Source organism: Mixophyes fleayi, chromosome 3, assembly GCF_038048845.1.
Source record: "Mixophyes fleayi isolate aMixFle1 chromosome 3, aMixFle1.hap1, whole genome shotgun sequence".
NCBI lineage: Eukaryota > Metazoa > Chordata > Amphibia > Anura > Limnodynastidae > Mixophyes > Mixophyes fleayi.
In genome coordinates, this window is record NC_134404.1 from 10,011,995 (window position 1) to 10,029,222 (window position 17,228).

The 17,228-nt window shown below is 45.7% G+C and overlaps 1 protein-coding gene across 8 annotated transcripts in view; it reads left to right on the forward strand.

The window, feature by feature from the left end:
* Window positions 1-17,228, forward strand: part of DNMT3A (DNA methyltransferase 3 alpha) — a 132,377-nt gene that overhangs the window by 90,933 nt on the left and 24,216 nt on the right. For 7 of the 8 annotated variants that reach the window (XR_012689509.1, XM_075201092.1, XM_075201089.1 and 4 more), the window contains 6 exons: window positions 12,354-12,566; window positions 12,647-12,805; window positions 12,892-12,999; window positions 13,544-13,700; window positions 14,564-14,710; window positions 15,853-15,897. Coding sequence is in view for 7 of the 8 variants with exons in the window: in XM_075201092.1 (XP_075057193.1) it covers window positions 12,354-12,566; window positions 12,647-12,805; window positions 12,892-12,999; window positions 13,544-13,700; window positions 14,564-14,710; window positions 15,853-15,897 (829 nt within the window). In the remaining variant the exon portion in view is untranslated. Of the gene's footprint in view, window positions 1-10,682; window positions 10,789-12,353; window positions 12,567-12,646; window positions 12,806-12,891; window positions 13,000-13,543; window positions 13,701-14,563; window positions 14,711-15,852; window positions 15,898-17,228 lie in introns of those variants that run through there. The other variant, XM_075201096.1, reaches the window with a different exon arrangement.

Sequence of the window (17,228 nt, forward strand, 5' to 3'; positions counted from 1 at the left end):
CACCACACCACACTGCATGTTACCACACCACATGTTACCACACTGCATGTTACCACACCACATGTTACCACACCGCATGTTACCACACTGCATGTTACCACACTGCATGTTACCACACTACATGTTACCACACTGCATGTTACCACACTACACCACACTGCATGTTACCACACTACACTACACCACACTGCATGTTACCACACTGCATGTTACCACACCACATGTTACCACACTGCATGTTACCACACTGCATGTTACCACACTGCATGTTACCACACTACACCACACTGCATGTTACCACACTACACCACACTGCATGTTACCACACTACACCGCACCACATTGCATGTTACCACAATGCACCGCATCACACCACACCACGTTACCACACTGCATGGCACTACACCACATGTTACCACACCGCATGTTACCACACTGCACCACACCACACTGCATGTTACCACACCACATGTTACCACACTGCATGTTACCACACCACATGTTACCACACCGCATGTTACCACACTGCATGTTACCACACTGCATGTTACCACACTACACCACACTGCATGTTACCACACTGCATGTTACCACACCACATGTTACCACACTGCATGTTACCACACCACATGTTGCCACACTGCATGTTACCACACTACACCACACTGCATGTTACCACACTACACCACACTGCATGTTACCACACTACACCACACTGCATGCTACCACACTGCACGGCACCACACCACATGTTACCACACTGCATGTTACCACACTGCACCACACCACACTGCATGTTACCACGCTGCATGGCACCACACCACATGTTACCACACTGCACCACACCACACTGCATGTTACCACACTGCATGGCACCACACCACATGTTACCACACTGCATGTTACCACACTACACCACACTGCATGTTACCACACTGCACGGCACCACACCACATGTTACCACACTGCATGTTACCACACCACACTGCATGTTACCACGCTGCACCACACTGCACGGCACCACACTGCATGTTACCACACCACATGTTACCACACTGCACCACACCACACTGCATGTTACCACACTGCATGGCACCACACCACATGTTACCACACTGCATGGCACCACACCACATGTTACCACACTGCATGGTACCACACTGCATGTTACCACACTGCATGGCACCACACCACATGTTGCCACACTGCATGTTGCCACACTGCACGGCACCACACCACATGTTACCACACCACATGTTACCACACTGCACCACATGTTGCCACACTGCACGGCACCACACCACATGTTACCACACCACATGTTACCACACTGCACCACACCACACTGCATGTTACCACACTGCACCACACTGCATGGCACCACACCACATGTTACCACACTGCATGACACCACACCACATGTTACCACACTGCATGGCACCACACCACATGTTACCACACTGCATGGCACCACACCGCACTTTATGCACCGCACCACATGTTACCACACTACACCACATTGCATATTACCACACTGCACCACACAACATGTTACTACACTGCACATTTCCACACCACACTGCGTGTTACTGCACTGCGTGTTACTGCACTGCACGTTGCCACACTACACTGCCCATTACTACACTGCATGTTACTACACCATACTGCACGGCACCACATGGTACCTCACAGTAGAATGAAATTACCGCTCTGGTCCCACCTCTGCTTATAGACTATGGATGAAATGAGTGTAATGTGGATGTACAGCGCGGACAAGTGGAGCTCAGAGATTGGACCATCCGACTTTCACCCGCAAGACTGAATTTGCACAAAATGTGTCGGCTGCACATCCCTGGTTGGCGGACGAGTCTGTGCGGGTTTTGTAACGTTTTTCTAGTTGTATATTGATAAAGCTGTGACCAAATACAGCATAGGACAGTCGCCCTGACGTCACTGGTAGAACGTACACGTGTGTACACATGCATATTACCATACATTGTCTCACACACAAAGTCCTGTTTCTAATATTTTGTGTTTGGAAATTGTCCCTGATATAATTTGAGTGCACAGTACCACTTCCCTGTAATTGTCTGACTCTTATTCTGTATGTACGTGTAACTGCACAGTACCACTTCTCTTGCCCTTTATGCTGAATGTAATTCCCATTATGTATGTATGTATTCTATATGATGTATGTCATGTACTCTGTTATTTATATATTCTATATGATTTATGATGTATGTACTCTGGTATGTATGTAAGCTATAAGGTATTAGGCTGTAGACAGTACTGTGAAAGAATAGTTTTATATTAAAGAGTAACTTCCCACAATGAGTCACTGCCTGGTGCAGAGCCGTTCTCGTCCAGCAGGGTGCGCTGCCTTCCACATACAGCACAGCTGAGAGGAGGAACATGTAGCGGTGCCCAACCCCCTCCTCCTTTATTATGGCGTGTAACATATGTATAAAAGACCTACTGACATGTTATTACAGTAAGGTGTCTCTCTCATTAAATATATGTAGCATAATGTGACATGTATCCGGGTACTGCTAACAATTTATGGAAGCTGGTGCAGGCACAGTAAGCTATAGGCCAGGTGACTGGCTGGTTACAGAACATGTAACTGAGACTAGAGCTATAGGCCGGGTGACTGGCTGGTTACAGAACAAGTAACTGAGACTAGAGCTATAGACCGGGTGACTGGCTGGTTACAGAACAAGTAACTGAGGCTAGAGCTATAGGCCGGGTGACTGGCTGGTTACAGAACAAGTAACTGAGGCTAGAGCTATAGGCCGGGTGACTGGCTGGTTACAGAACAAGTAACTGAGACTAGAGCTATAGGCCGGGTGACTGGCTGGTTACAGAACAAGTAACTGAGGCTAGAGCTATAGGCCGGGTGACTGGCTGGTTACAGAACATGTAACTGAGGCTAGAGCTATAGGCCGGGTGACTGGCTGGTTACAGAACAAGTAACTGAGACTAGAGCTATAGGCCGGGTGACTGGCTGGTTACAGAACAAGTAACTGAGACTAGAGCTATAGACCGGGTGACTGGCTGGTTACAGAACAAGTAACTGAGACTAGAGCTATAGGCTGGGTGACTGGCTGGTTACAGAACAAGTAACTGAGACTAGAGCTATAGGCCGGGTGACTGGCTGGTTACAGAACAAGTAACTGAGGCTAGAGCTATAGGCCGGGTGACTGGCTGGTTACAGAACAAGTAACTGAGGCTAGAGCTATAGGCCGGGTGACTGGCTGGTTACAGAACAAGTAACTGAGACTAGAGCTATAGGCCGGGTGACTGGCTGGTTACAGAACAAGTAACTGAGGCTAGAGCTATAGGCCGGGTGACTGGCTGGTTACAGAACAAGTAACTGAGACTAGAGCTATAGACCGGGTGACTGGCTGGTTACAGAACATGTAACTGAGACTAGAGCTATAGACCGGGTGACTGGCTGGTTACAGAACAAGTAACTGAGGCTAGAGCTATAGGCCGGGTGACTGGCTGGTTACAGAACATGTAACTGAGGCTAGAGCTATAGACCGGGTGACTGGCGGGTTACAGAACATGTAACTGAGGCTAGAGCTATAGGCTGGGTGACTGGCTGGTTACAGAACAAGTAACTGAGACTAGAGCTATAGGCCGGGTGACTGGCTGGTTACAGAACAAGTAACTGAGACTAGAGCTATAGACCGGGTGACTGGCTGGTTACAGAACCTGTAACTGAGGCTAGAGCTATAGGCCGGGTGACTGGCTGGTTACAGAACAAGTAACTGAGACTAGAGCTATAGACCGGGTGACTGGCTGGTTACAGAACCTGTAACTGAGGCTAGAGCTATAGGCCGGGTGACTGGCTGGTTACAGAACAAGTAACTGAGACTAGAGCTATAGACCAGGTGACTGGCTGGTTACAGAACAAGTAACTGAGGCTAGAGCTATAGGCTGGGTGACTGGCGGGTTACAGAACAAGTAACTGAGGCTAGAGCTATAGGCCGGGTGACTGGCTGGTTACAGAACAAGTAACTGAGACTAGAGCTATAGACCGGGTGACTGGCGGGTTACAGAACATGTAACTGAGACTAGAGCTATAGGCTGGGTGACTGGCGGGTTACAGAACAAGTAACTGAGGCTAGAGCTATAGGCCGGGTGACTGGCTGGTTACAGAACATGTAACTGAGACTAGAGCTATAGGCCGGGTGACTGGCTGGTTACAGAACAAGTAACTGAGACTAGAGCTATAGGCCGGGTGACTGGCTGGTTACAGAACAAGTAACTGAGACTAGAGCTATAGGCCGGGTGACTGGCGGGTTACAGAACAAGTAACTGAGACTAGAGCTATAGACCGGGTGACTGGCTGGTTACAGAACAAGTAACTGAGACTAGAGCTATAGGCCGGGTGACTGGCTGGTTACAGAACAAGTAACTGAGGCTAGAGCTATAGGCCGGGTGACTGGCGGGTTACAGAACAAGTAACTGAGGCTAGAGCTATAGACCGGGTGACTGGCTGGTTACAGAACAAGTAACTGAGACTAGAGCTATAGACCGGGTGACTGGCTGGTTACAGAACAAGTAACTGAGACTAGAGCTATAGGCCGGGTGACTGGCTGGTTACAGAACAAGTAACTGAGGCTAGAGCTATAGGCCGGGTGACTGGCTGGTTACAGAACAAGTAACTGAGGCTAGAGCTATAGACCGGGTGACTGGCTGGTTACAGAACAAGTAACTGAGGCTAGAGCTATAGGCCGGGTGACTGGCTGGTTACAGAACAAGTAACTGAGGCTAGAGCTATAGGCCGGGTGACTGGCTGGTTACAGAACAAGTAACTGAGGCTAGAGCTATAGGCCGGGTGACTGGCTGGTTACAGAACAAGTAACTGAGACTAGAGCTATAGGCCGGGTGACTGGCTGGTTACAGAACATGTAACTGAGGCTAGAGCTATAGGCCGGGTGACTGGCTGGTTACAGAACAAGTAACTGAGACTAGAGCTATAGGCTGGGTGACTGGCTGGTTACAGAACAAGTAACTGAGACTAGAGCTATAGGCCGGGTGACTGGCTGGTTACAGAACAAGTAACTGAGACTAGAGCTATAGGCCGGGTGACTGGCTGGTTACAGAACATGTAACTGAGGCTAGAGCTATAGGCCGGGTGACTGGCTGGTTACAGAACAAGTAACTGAGACTAGAGCTATAGGCCGGGTGACTGGCTGGTTACAGAACAAGTAACTGAGACTAGAGCTATAGGCCGGGTGACTGGCTGGTTACAGAACAAGTAACTGAGACTAGAGCTATAGGCCGGGTGACTGGCTGGTTACAGAACAAGTAACTGAGACTAGAGCTATAGACCGGGTGACTGGCGGGTTACAGAACAAGTAACTGAGACTAGAGCTATAGACCGGGTGACTGGCGGGTTACAGAACAAGTAACTGAGACTAGAGCTATAGGCCGGGTGACTGGCGGGTTACAGAACAAGTAACTGAGGCTAGAGCTATAGGCCAGGTGACTGGCTGGTTACAGAACAAGTAACTGAGACTAGAGCTATAGGCCGGGTGACTGGCTGGTTACAGAACAAGTAACTGAGACTAGAGCTATAGGCCGGGTGACTGGCTGGTTACAGAACAAGTAACTGAGACTAGAGCTATAGGCCGGGTGACTGGCTGGTTACAGAACAAGTAACTGAGACTAGAGCTATAGACCGGGTGACTGGCGGGTTACAGAACAAGTAACTGAGACTAGAGCTATAGGCTGGGTGACTGGCTGGTTACAGAACAAGTAACTGAGACTAGAGCTATAGGCTGGGTGACTGGCTGGTTACAGAACATGTAACTGAGACTAGAGCTATAGGCCGGGTGACTGGCTGGTTACAGAACATGTAACTGAGACTAGAGCTATAGGCCGGGTGACTGGCTGGTTACAGAACATGTAACTGAGACTAGAGCTATAGGCCGGGTGACTGGCTGGTTACAGAACATGTAACTGAGACTAGAGCTATAGGCCGGATGACTGGCTGGTTACAGAACATGTAACTGAGGCTAGAGCTATAGACCGGGTGACTGGCTGGTTACAGAACAAGTAACTGAGACTAGAGCTATAGGCCGGGTGACTGGCGGGTTACAGAACAAGTGACTGAGGCTAGAGCTATAGGCCGGGTGACTGGCTGGTTACAGAACAAGTAACTGAGACTAGAGCTATAGGCCGGGTGACTGGCGGGTTACAGAACAAGTAACTGAGGCTAGAGCTATAGACCGGGTGACTGGCTGGTTACAGAACAAGTAACAGACTAGAGCTATAGGCTGGGTGACTGGCTGGTTACAGAACATGTAACTGAGGCTAGAGCTTTAGGCTGGGTGACTGGCTGGTTACAGAACAAGTAACTGAGACTAGAGCTATAGGCCGGGTGACTGGCTGGTTACAGAACATGTAACTGAGACTAGAGCTATAGACCGGGTGACTGGCTGGTTACAGAACAAGTAACTGAGACTAGAGCTATAGACCGGGTGACTGGCTGGTTACAGAACAAGTAACTGAGACTACAGCTATAGACCGGGTGACTGGCGGGTTACAGAACAAGTAACTGAGACTAGAGCTATAGGCCGGGTGACTGGCTGGTGACAGAACAAGTAACTGAGGCTAGAGCTATAGACCGGGTGACTGGCTGCTTACAGAACAAGTAACTGAGACTAGAGCTATAGGCCGGGTGACTGGCTGGTTACAGAACAAGTAACTGAGACTACAGCTATAGACCGGGTGACTGGCGGGTTACAGAACAAGTAACTGAGACTAGAGCTATAGGCCAGGTGACTGGCGGGTTACAGAACAAGTAACTGAGACTAGAGCTATAGACCGGGTGACTGGCTGGTTACAGAACATGTAACTGAGGCTAGAGCTATAGAACGGGTGACTGGCTGGTTACAGAACATGTAACTGAGGCTAGAGCTATAGACCGGGTGACTGGCTGGTTACAGAACATGTAACTGAGGCTAGAGCTATAGACCGGGTGACTGGCTGGTTACAGAACAAGTAACTGAGACTAGAGCTATAGGCCGGGTGACTGGCTGGTTACAGAACAAGTAACTGAGACTAGAGCTATAGGCCGGGTGACTGGCTGGTTACAGAACCTGTAACTGAGGCTAGAGCTATAGGCCGGGTGACTGGCTGGTTACAGAACAAGTAACTGAGGCTAGAGCTATAGGCCGGATGACTGGCTGGTGACAGAACATGTAACTGAGGCTAGAGCTATAGACCGGGTGACTGGCTGGTTACAGAACATGTAACTGAGACTAGAGCTATAGGCCGGGTGACTGGCTGGTCTGAGTAAATGAACCCTGGTTTATATGCCCATGGTTAGGAAATTAGATTGTTAGCTCCTCCGGGTCAGGGACTGATATGCTGGAATAAAGTTCTTGTAACGTTACGGCTGCCCGATGCTGGAAGCCTCTCTTATTACTGGGATCGAGGAGTAAGACGTCCTCTGATGTTATAATGTAATACAATAATATGATGATGATCTGATAGTATAATACACCTGTATAATAATACAATAATGTGAAGTATACACATGGTTATAGAGTCGGGGCAGGGTTAGGCTCGTTACACCACATTGCACACAGTGATTGGATAGTGAGTGACGGAACACCTTATTAATATACATCTGACATCCCCCAAGTCTGGTGCCCTGCGCTGGGTGTCGTCCTGGCCCCCTCTTTCCACCTCAGAACACATATTACCCTTCACATCTGGCCCCCGTCTCTCCCTCCCAGGTACAGAGATTGGGATTTCTCCGGGGCCAGCGAGTCTTTAGGAAATCAGTAATTCAGCGCTAAAACTGTGGTGAATTCCTATTGGCTGCAACGGACACTTGCCCTTTATCAGTGTTGCCAATAAAAAGCCTTGGGATCTGCCCATATAAAATTGATTAGGGAAGTGTATTATAACTGGTGCAAAGATACAAATCTAGTGTGATGTGTGCATTCATTTTATGACGCGCTAAAAAGATGACGGGTTTTCCCTTTGCACCATTTTACAAGAATGCCCCCCTGTGACTGGTTTAAGAATATGGATTTCAAGTTATTCCGCTATAGATCCACTGAGTGCTGACCACAGAGGGCCCCTTGACAGAGTGCGTGTTGCAGACAGCAGTGTCTGGCTTGGTGATAGAGTGAGTTATGTACGCCTGTCAGCCGCACCGGGTAAAACACTGGTGTGAACAGGGAACTTTACAGAAGAGGAAGCGGGTAACCTGGAGAATAAACTGTCACATTGTCTGCAGAAACCTCATAAATTATACACTGGAGTTACAACCACCGTTATGGACAATCAGTGACTTAATTTAAGGTCAGGCGGGTAGAATATTGACGAAATGAAGAATCTAATCACAAATTTGGGGGGAGAGTAGGTGTCTTTCTGTCCTCATCTCAGCTTAGGTTTGTCGCACATGAAAACAGCATAAAATAGACTATTAGTATTGTTCATGTGGTAACGCCCATTATCTAATATAGATGTGATTTTCTTGATTTGAAGCCCATTCCAGCAGTTTTTTTCAGGTGCATATATCAAGTGCATTGTAAACAAATGAAACAAAACTGTGTTCCTGCATTTTCAATAGAGTGTTTACATGTACGTATGGTAGTAGACTTTTGGTTACTTTATTAAATGTATAAGAATCAGTGTTTTGGTACATTTGTGTATTTTTAAACATTGATGTGATGTTCTTAAATTATTTGTTTTCTGTGTTACTGGAGGAAGACATATTTAAAATATTGTCTCTTATTTGGTAATTGCACTATATTTTTTGTAATAATGGTATATTACTGGTCTGATAACAGTTATAACTCACCCGATAGCAAGGCAGACAACCTGTAATAATTGGTAACTGGTATTCCAATGTGATTAATAATTATTTCAACAGCCAACTTAATACATTATCTAATTATACACCCAATCCACTGCCGATGACTTGCAGTGTATACCATTTGTAGCCAGGCCAGAGATTAATAACATTCCATACACTAATGCATTTTACATAGTTGTACTTAACGATTCCCATTTGCATTTTACTCCCATGCCGTATACATACTTTTACCAGTGTTAAACTGTGATTCTACTGGGTACCAGGCCGGAACTGCCCAATTTTTGTAATTATTTTATAAAATTGGTCTGTTATGTCTGATACCTGCATAAACATTACCCCTGTTATCTGGATCGTGTGTACTGACAACTAATTTAATGTGTTATATACGGGTCTGACACTCTCATTACATATATTCTGGTCTAATAACAGTCATCGATCCCCATCTCACTAACTATCGACATTATTATGAAAGAACGCACAGGATAACCTTGGTAAATCATCAACAATTCCATTGTAATTTGTTTGTTTTCCATGGTATGTTTACACGGCGGCAAACATCACGTATCAGTGATTGATCTAGCTAGCCTAATGATCTGTGATGCCAATATAGTAATTACCGTAATACTTTGATGTTGACACTGGTAAGCAAAGTGGCTAAGTGGCTAGCACTTCTGCCTCACAGTACTGGGGTCATGAGTTTGATTCCTGACCATGGTCTTAACTGTGTGGAGTTTGTGTATTCTCCCTGTGTTTGCGTGGGTTTCCTCCGGGTGCTCCGGTTTCCTCCCACACTTCAAAAACATACTGGTAGATTAATTGGCTGCTATTAATAATTGACCCTAGTCTGTCTCTGTCACTGTGTGTATGTTAGGGGATTTAGACTGTAAGCTCCAATGGGGCAGGGACTGATGAGTTCTCTGTACAGCGCTGCGGAATTAGTGGCGCTATATAAATAGCTGATGATGATACAGTGATTAATCCTAGGACTACCCTATTACAATGCAGAGTGTGAGATAAATGGCCTGATATATCTGTGTATAATAAGTCCAGGGAAAACTAGTTGGGTAATTGGTGTAAATGTTAATCTGAAATGTAACCTGTTGCCTTGACCATTGACCAGTGCTTGTTGTGGAATCTAGTTCCCGAGTTGTGAAATAGGATTACCGTAATAATTGGAAGTTCATTGTCTTTGTCAGTATCCTCATTTTACACCGCTCGTCCTGCGTCTCATCGTTCTGCTATCCTATGATGAAAGCAACAAGTAGTTTTTTTTTTTATCTCCTTCACCTTTTCTCCGGCTATAAAAACACAGCCCGCTGCGTAGTTATATATTTAACATTGATTAAAAAAAATAAAATAGGATAATATGTGTTTTCAATTCATTTTAACATGTAGTGTACAGCTAAACATAAATAAATAAAGCAGATTAAGAAAAAGGAATAAACAGCTAGTTTATAAAAAGCACAACAGCATCATACAGAAAACAATAACAATAATAATATATAGGTAATAGAAACATGCATTTGATGGCAGAGAGGTGCTGTGACCCCCACACTGTAACATATTTGATACCAGCTTGTGTCCTAGAGGTTGTGGATAGCAGGGTTTTACATGCATGTGTGTCCACACACGTGATATTACAGACCCTCATGCATGCTGCCAGGGCGTGCTAGGACTTGTAGTCCTTGTACCACAGGACCTGATTGTGCACGCAGGAAGCCTGGTGCAGATACAGAGTACTGCAGGGAAGTGCGGGATACAGTGTAGCAGAGCTGGAGGGGCTCCTGGCAGCTGATTGGCTGTAAGTTTGATATGCAGGTCTGGGAGGAGGGGGAGGTCAGGGGCTTAGCACCTTCTAGAAGAGAGGGGCCTCCAGTCATTGTACAGGACGTCTCAGGACTATGAAGAAACACAGGAAGAGAGCAGCCTGCAGAGACAAGGTGCAGTACCTAGGCATGCATGAGCTAGGGTGGGGCTGCTGCATGGGGGAGTGGGACTAGCTTGCAGCCGTGTGTGCCCATGGGGCCCCTGGCTGCTTGCAGCCAGTTTTTCTGGGGGCCCTTTCCTCTGCTTAGAGCAGTGGTCTGCTGATTTGAGATGTCTCTTACGGGCTACAGTGCAAATACAAATTGTAAGTCGTGTATGTCCTACACCGGCACTTCCGTCGTGCAGCCACTAGGGGGCGCACTCTGAGTAGTGATCGTATCCAGTCCTGGAAAACAACTCGCAGTGTGTGACAATGCAGTGGGGCCCCATTCTTATACAGAGGCTGGCAGCCCTTTCCCCTCTGGTTGGTGGAAATTTCTAGCTGCAGTGAAACCAGTGTAATAAAAACAAAGTTGACACATGTAATAAAGACTGTCCCTTACTCTCATCATTTATATAATGCATGAATGAGGTGGACGTAGATGGGATTGTAGTGATGGTTTGCTGTGTCCGCATGAAGAAGTCACAGTAACATAGTTGATGAGGTTGAAATAGACACCAGTCCATCAAGTTCAGCCTATTCTGGCTCTCCTGCGATCCCTCTCTTATATTTGAAATTGATCCAGATGAAACAAACGCCAAATAGTTTCAATTGGGTACAATCCCTCCTGATCCAATATTACAGTCCTATTTCTCCCTGGATCCACTACTATCTTTCATTTTAATTAACAGTTGTATCCCTGGATACCTTTTTCCACTAAAAATTTGTCTAACCCTTTCTTAAACATAATCTATTGAATCTGCCATCACTGGCAGTGAATTCCATATCCTGACTGCTCTTACTGTAAAGAACCCCTTCCTTTGCTGGTTGTGAAACTTCCTCTCCTTTAACCTTAGGGGGTGACCGTGTGTCCTGTCTACAGACCTTTGGGTAAAAAGTTCCCATGAAAGTCGTGCAGTCTGCATTTTTTTTGTGATTCATAAATTACCTTTAATGGTGGCTATAAAGTCACATTAGTGATTATATTAGTGTTATATATACTGATATTGGTGATTATATTACTGATATATATATATATATAGTAGCATTGGGTATTTTGCTGGTAACAGGGACACTAGCGACCATTAATTAGTGATTATATTGGTGTTCTGGTCAGATATACTGATGATTATTCAGAGACCTTATCATCATGTATTTATAGTGATTATATTGGTGTTATGCACCGATATGATGGTGATTATACAGGATTATAAACAGGTGCATTGGTTATTTATACTGTTACTATACACAGATACCGGTGTCTTTACTTGTGTACAGTGAACCCGATGATTATGTCTTAGACACGAACACTGGTGACCATACTGACATTGTACACAGGTGTAATACACAGACACTGGTAAATATATTGGTGTTATATACAAGTTACACCACCATATTGACAACGCTGTACCACGTCCATCTTTATATACCTTTGAGGGACACCACCGTACAGCGTCACCATCATCTTTGATGTGTCTACAGGTACAACCTCCCCGCGGTGCCTCCTCTAAACCTCACGTCATCTTTTCTCACCTGCAGGCTGAAAAAAAGCAGCAGCTGGTCGCGGTCATAAACGCCATGGAAGAAACGGCGTCAAGGGACCCTCAGAAAGAAGAGGAGACCACTCCACCTCCCTCTCAACAACCAACGGACCCTGCCTCACCCACTGTGGCCACCACTCCTGAGCCTGTGGCGGCCGACGTTGTGGACAAGAATGCCTCCAAATCAGCCGACGATGAAGCGGAGTATGAGGTGAGGAACGAGGGTGTCCTGGGGCTACACATATAAATATACTGTAGATAAGTGCCTGACTGTTACTGTATTACACATAGGACGGCCGCGGCTTTGGCATTGGGGAGCTGGTTTGGGGGAAGCTGCGTGGGTTCTCCTGGTGGCCTGGTCGCATCGTATCATGGTGGATGACGGGGAGGAGCCGAGCAGCAGAAGGGACGCGTTGGGTCATGTGGTTTGGAGACGGCAAGTTTTCTGTGGTACGTTCATTGGCTTCTAGAGTATTGATGGGCTGGTCTGGAGCATAAATATGTAAATATTTTAAGTGATATCTTTTCCTTGTCAGGTCTGCGTGGAGAAGCTCATGTCGCTCAGTTCCTTTGCAAATACTTTCCACCAGGCGACATACAGCAAGCAGCCCATGTACCGGAAAGCCATCTACGAGGTCCTACAGGTGAGGAGACAAATCAATGCTTCCTTCATAGGAAGACAGTGACACATAATTATCATTAAGGAACCGTTTTCTACCCTTCCTTCCCTAACTGAATTCGTTCTCCCTATGTTTGCGTCATAGTCAGATATAGTAGATTAAATGTTGCTTCAGATTTATACCTAGATTTGCAGTAAGCATCTCGCCTCATGAGCTTGAAAGGAACATTGCTGACCAAGAAGATGGAAACGTGTCAAATTTGAAACCACGTCTACTAAATGATTCTCAGTGTGGTCTATTTGTATAGACTGACCTGGGACTCTACCGCCCGATGTCTTGGGTTCACGAGGAGGGAGAATCCTGTGGGCAGTAGAATGAAAGAGAGTTTGCTTTGACCGAATACCTCTGCAAGTCACATCTCACTATAGCTTATCTAGACTAGATGTCAGGATGAATCCACCACAGAAGACCTCACTATGGCTGGACAGAACATTGTATTAGTGTACTCTCTCATGTATCTGGTAGAAATTGTATCCACAAAAACGTAAATGCTCCGTCCTTCTTGTAGGTGGCCAGCACCCGAGCCAGAAAAGTTTTCCCATCATGCCCTGAGAACGATGAGACCGACACTTCCAAATCTATAGATCTCCAGAACAAGCAGATGATAGAGTGGGCTCTGGGAGACTTTCAACCCTCGGGACCCAAGGGCCTTGAACCCCCTGAAGGTGAGTGAACTTACTAAGGGTTGAGGGAAGTTACATCAAGGATGTGGATTACTCGTTGTGAAGCTTTTGGCTTTATTCTTCGATATTTTAGCAGTTTTGTTGAGAGACACGGTCCACAATCTAGTATTGGGGGCTCTTCCACGGGCCACCTGTTGTTCCAAAGTCCCATACTCTAGAGAATTTTGAAAGTGAACGAGGTTAGTGACGGCCATTAGAACACAACCGATTGTACAGACCATTCTATGGTTCATCCAACCACTTAAATACTAAAAGCAGTCCTGATTCCCACTCACTCACTGAAGTTGTGTAATCTCTATCAGAAGGTCAGTAACAATCAGCATTTTGGCTGGAAAGAGGAAACTGATGAGTAAGGCAGGTGATCAGTTGGCAGTCATTTGATGTGATATATTAACGCTTGCTAACCACGTGCTTTAGATTCTTAGCAAAAAAACAAATGAAGGTGTCTGAGCAGTTGGTGCACGTAAATGCTCTTTGAGGAGCAGACCTATTGTTGCATGATGCGTAAAACCAGTATGTCGTAGCACCTCGTAATATTTAAATCTGATGATCAGCTCCAGTTCAGGTCACACTGTGGGAAAATGTGAATAAGTGACTACAGCGCCCCCTGGTGTTCAGTTTGATGTCCAACAATAAAGAATCTCCAGCTGTTATTTATTTCCATTACCTTCAGATGAGGCCCTGGCAGTGCAAGTGCATTATGGGAGATGTAATTCAGACGGCCTAGTTGTGGTGTGTGTAGTAATGAAATACTAGGCCCTGTACTTCTTTAATGTTGAAATTGTCACTATTACTACTGATCTAATGTCATTCATAAGACGGTTTCTTTATCTAACTCTTTGCAGAGGAACGCAACCCATACAAAGAGGTTTACACAGAAATTTGGGTAGAACCAGAAGCTGCTGCTTATACCCCGCCCCCTCCTGCCAAGAAACCCCGTAAAAGCACAGAAAAGCCGAAGGTGAAGGAGATCATTGATGAGCGCACCCGAGGTACGTCTCCGCCTACATGACACCCAACTTTGCTTGTGACTAATTCCTTCAATTAACCATGAACGCTGTCCGAGAGAAACCCTACAAACTTTGCTGTTTCAGGCAGAAAAAGCCCACAGGTCAGTCCACACTACCTGCCTCAAGAGTGTTACGTCATTTTGGACATAAGTGAATAGCAAAGCCCTTGTATTACTGAGCTAAATAAAGTGGAAGATGGAAACCCTGCAGGAGAGGCAAGTGTTAGATACACTCTTGGGGTTATATGTACAACATGGACCCTTGGGGTCCATTTTGCACATGTGACCAATAAAAGGGCACTGTGGTGTATTTATCCTTTACAAACAACAACCTGTTTGTGGTTGGGTGCTTCTCTATCTTGCATCACTGGGAGTGGAGACCGGAACTTTTCTCTGTTGTGATTGGTTTTCTCATCTCCTAGGTAACAGAAAGGCTCAATGCACATTGGTGGATTCTCAGAGAGAGCATCTGTAATAGGATGAATATGATTGGTTCAACTGTCTTCTCCCGTTGTGTTAGCTATAGTCCACAGTGTGCTTGTGTTGTTTATGATTGAGGCTTGTACACACCCAGCTGAGGTGTCCTGTCCTGGCCGATTGACCATCTTACATGGGTAGCGGCCAATTTACCAAGTCCATGAAAAGTGCATATCGAGCCTGATGTTTTCAGATGTACCAATCGTGGATGACTTTCCTTTTTTCTTACTTGTAAAAGATATTTAATGGAGGACAACAGGAGTAAGGACAAACAATGTATTTTTTCCATCCAGTTCCATATATGAAAATGTGAATTTTTGGCTATATGTGTGCTTGCAGTTATCAAAGTATTGGAAGATCCATTAGCTGCCTCACTTATCTCTCAGGCCTACATCTTTGACAACCCCCTTCCTGACGGTATGGTGATCGGCAGTCACAGATCTCGTGCTGAGATCCCCATCGCAATGCACTAAAGTAACGGGGTTCATCTCTGCTGTGGTGTGTGCTAGGGATGAATTGCAGATTAGACACCAGCTGGTGAATCCTTCCCCTTGTGCCGCAGAATGCTCGCTGGTTTGGCAGGATAGGCTTTTTCCACACGTGTCCATGTTCTATAAGTGTCCTGATAATTTTTTTCTGTTTTGGCAGAGAGGCTGGTTTATGAAGTACGGCAGAAGTGTCGGAACATTGAAGGTGAGTGTCTCACATTATGTCTAATGAGAGTGTAATCTGCTATAATGGGTTCTATAATGTGCTCGTGGTGACCCAGAAATGTGGGGTTTACTATTGTTCATGTGTATGGTACACGTGTTATTACACTGTATGGAAGGAAGAAATTCTATAATATTATGGACTTACTGCGGGAGATTCAATTCAGCGCGATATGTCTCCGGAACAGTCTCCGGAGGCGCACAGTGCTGTGGAGATTCCTTACCGTAATAGGCGGCAAGCTGCGCAGAATAATGAGCGGAGATTCCTTACCGTAATAGACGGCAAGCTGCGCAGAATAATGAGCGGAGATTCCTTACCGTAATAGACGGCAAGCTGCGCAGAATAATGAGCGGAGATTCCTTACCGAAACAGGCAGCAAGCTGTGCAGAATAATGAGCGGAGATTCCTTACCGTAATAGACGGCAAGCTGCGCAGTATAATGAGCGGAGATTCCTTACCGTAATAGATGGCAAGCTGCGCAGAATAATGAGCGGAGATTCCTTACCGTAATAGACGGCAAGCTGCGCAGAATAATGAGCGGAGATTCCTTACCGTAATAGACGGCAAGCTGCGCAGAATAATGAGCAGAGATTCCTTACCGTAATAGACGGCAAGCTGCGCAGAATAATGAGCGTAGATTCCTAACCGAAACAGGCGGCAAGCTGCGCAGAATAATGAGCGGAGATTCCTTACCGTAATAGGCGGCAAGCTGCGCAGCCGGACATCGAGGTGATGTCCCCATCTTTGTCTCACACTCAGAAGTGTATAAAAATAATCAGATTGCTAATCTAAAAAAATCACTTTTATTAAATCATTAAAATATATATTATAAAATGACATAATCCAATGAATGGTTTATATATCGCATTAATTAACAGTCTCTTTTCTGACCTTCACTCTCTGAAAATTAAAACATGGTTGTAAATATCACATATATTCTTTAATATAACACTTACAGGTCATCCATTTACCAGTATATAGTAGTCACACAGGTGACTGAATCACAACGGCTTACATAGACTGTCCGGTTATATCAGGGGTGAAAACGTCACGGAACCAAAATGATTAATGTGGTGAAACCCCTAAGCCAGCTCTTGATTATAACTTTCAAGATGTTGATACATAAGTATCTCTTTATTCACAATCTGCGGGGCGCTTACCCTGCTAGTATGTATCCATTAGGGCCATATAGGCAGCGACATTACCCTGGTGGTGATGTCCCAGTTATTGCCCCGATGCACAGACGGAGGGATCAACGAGGAGCTGATTTTCAGGCCTGTTGATTTCGATACTTATAATATAATCAGGCTTCT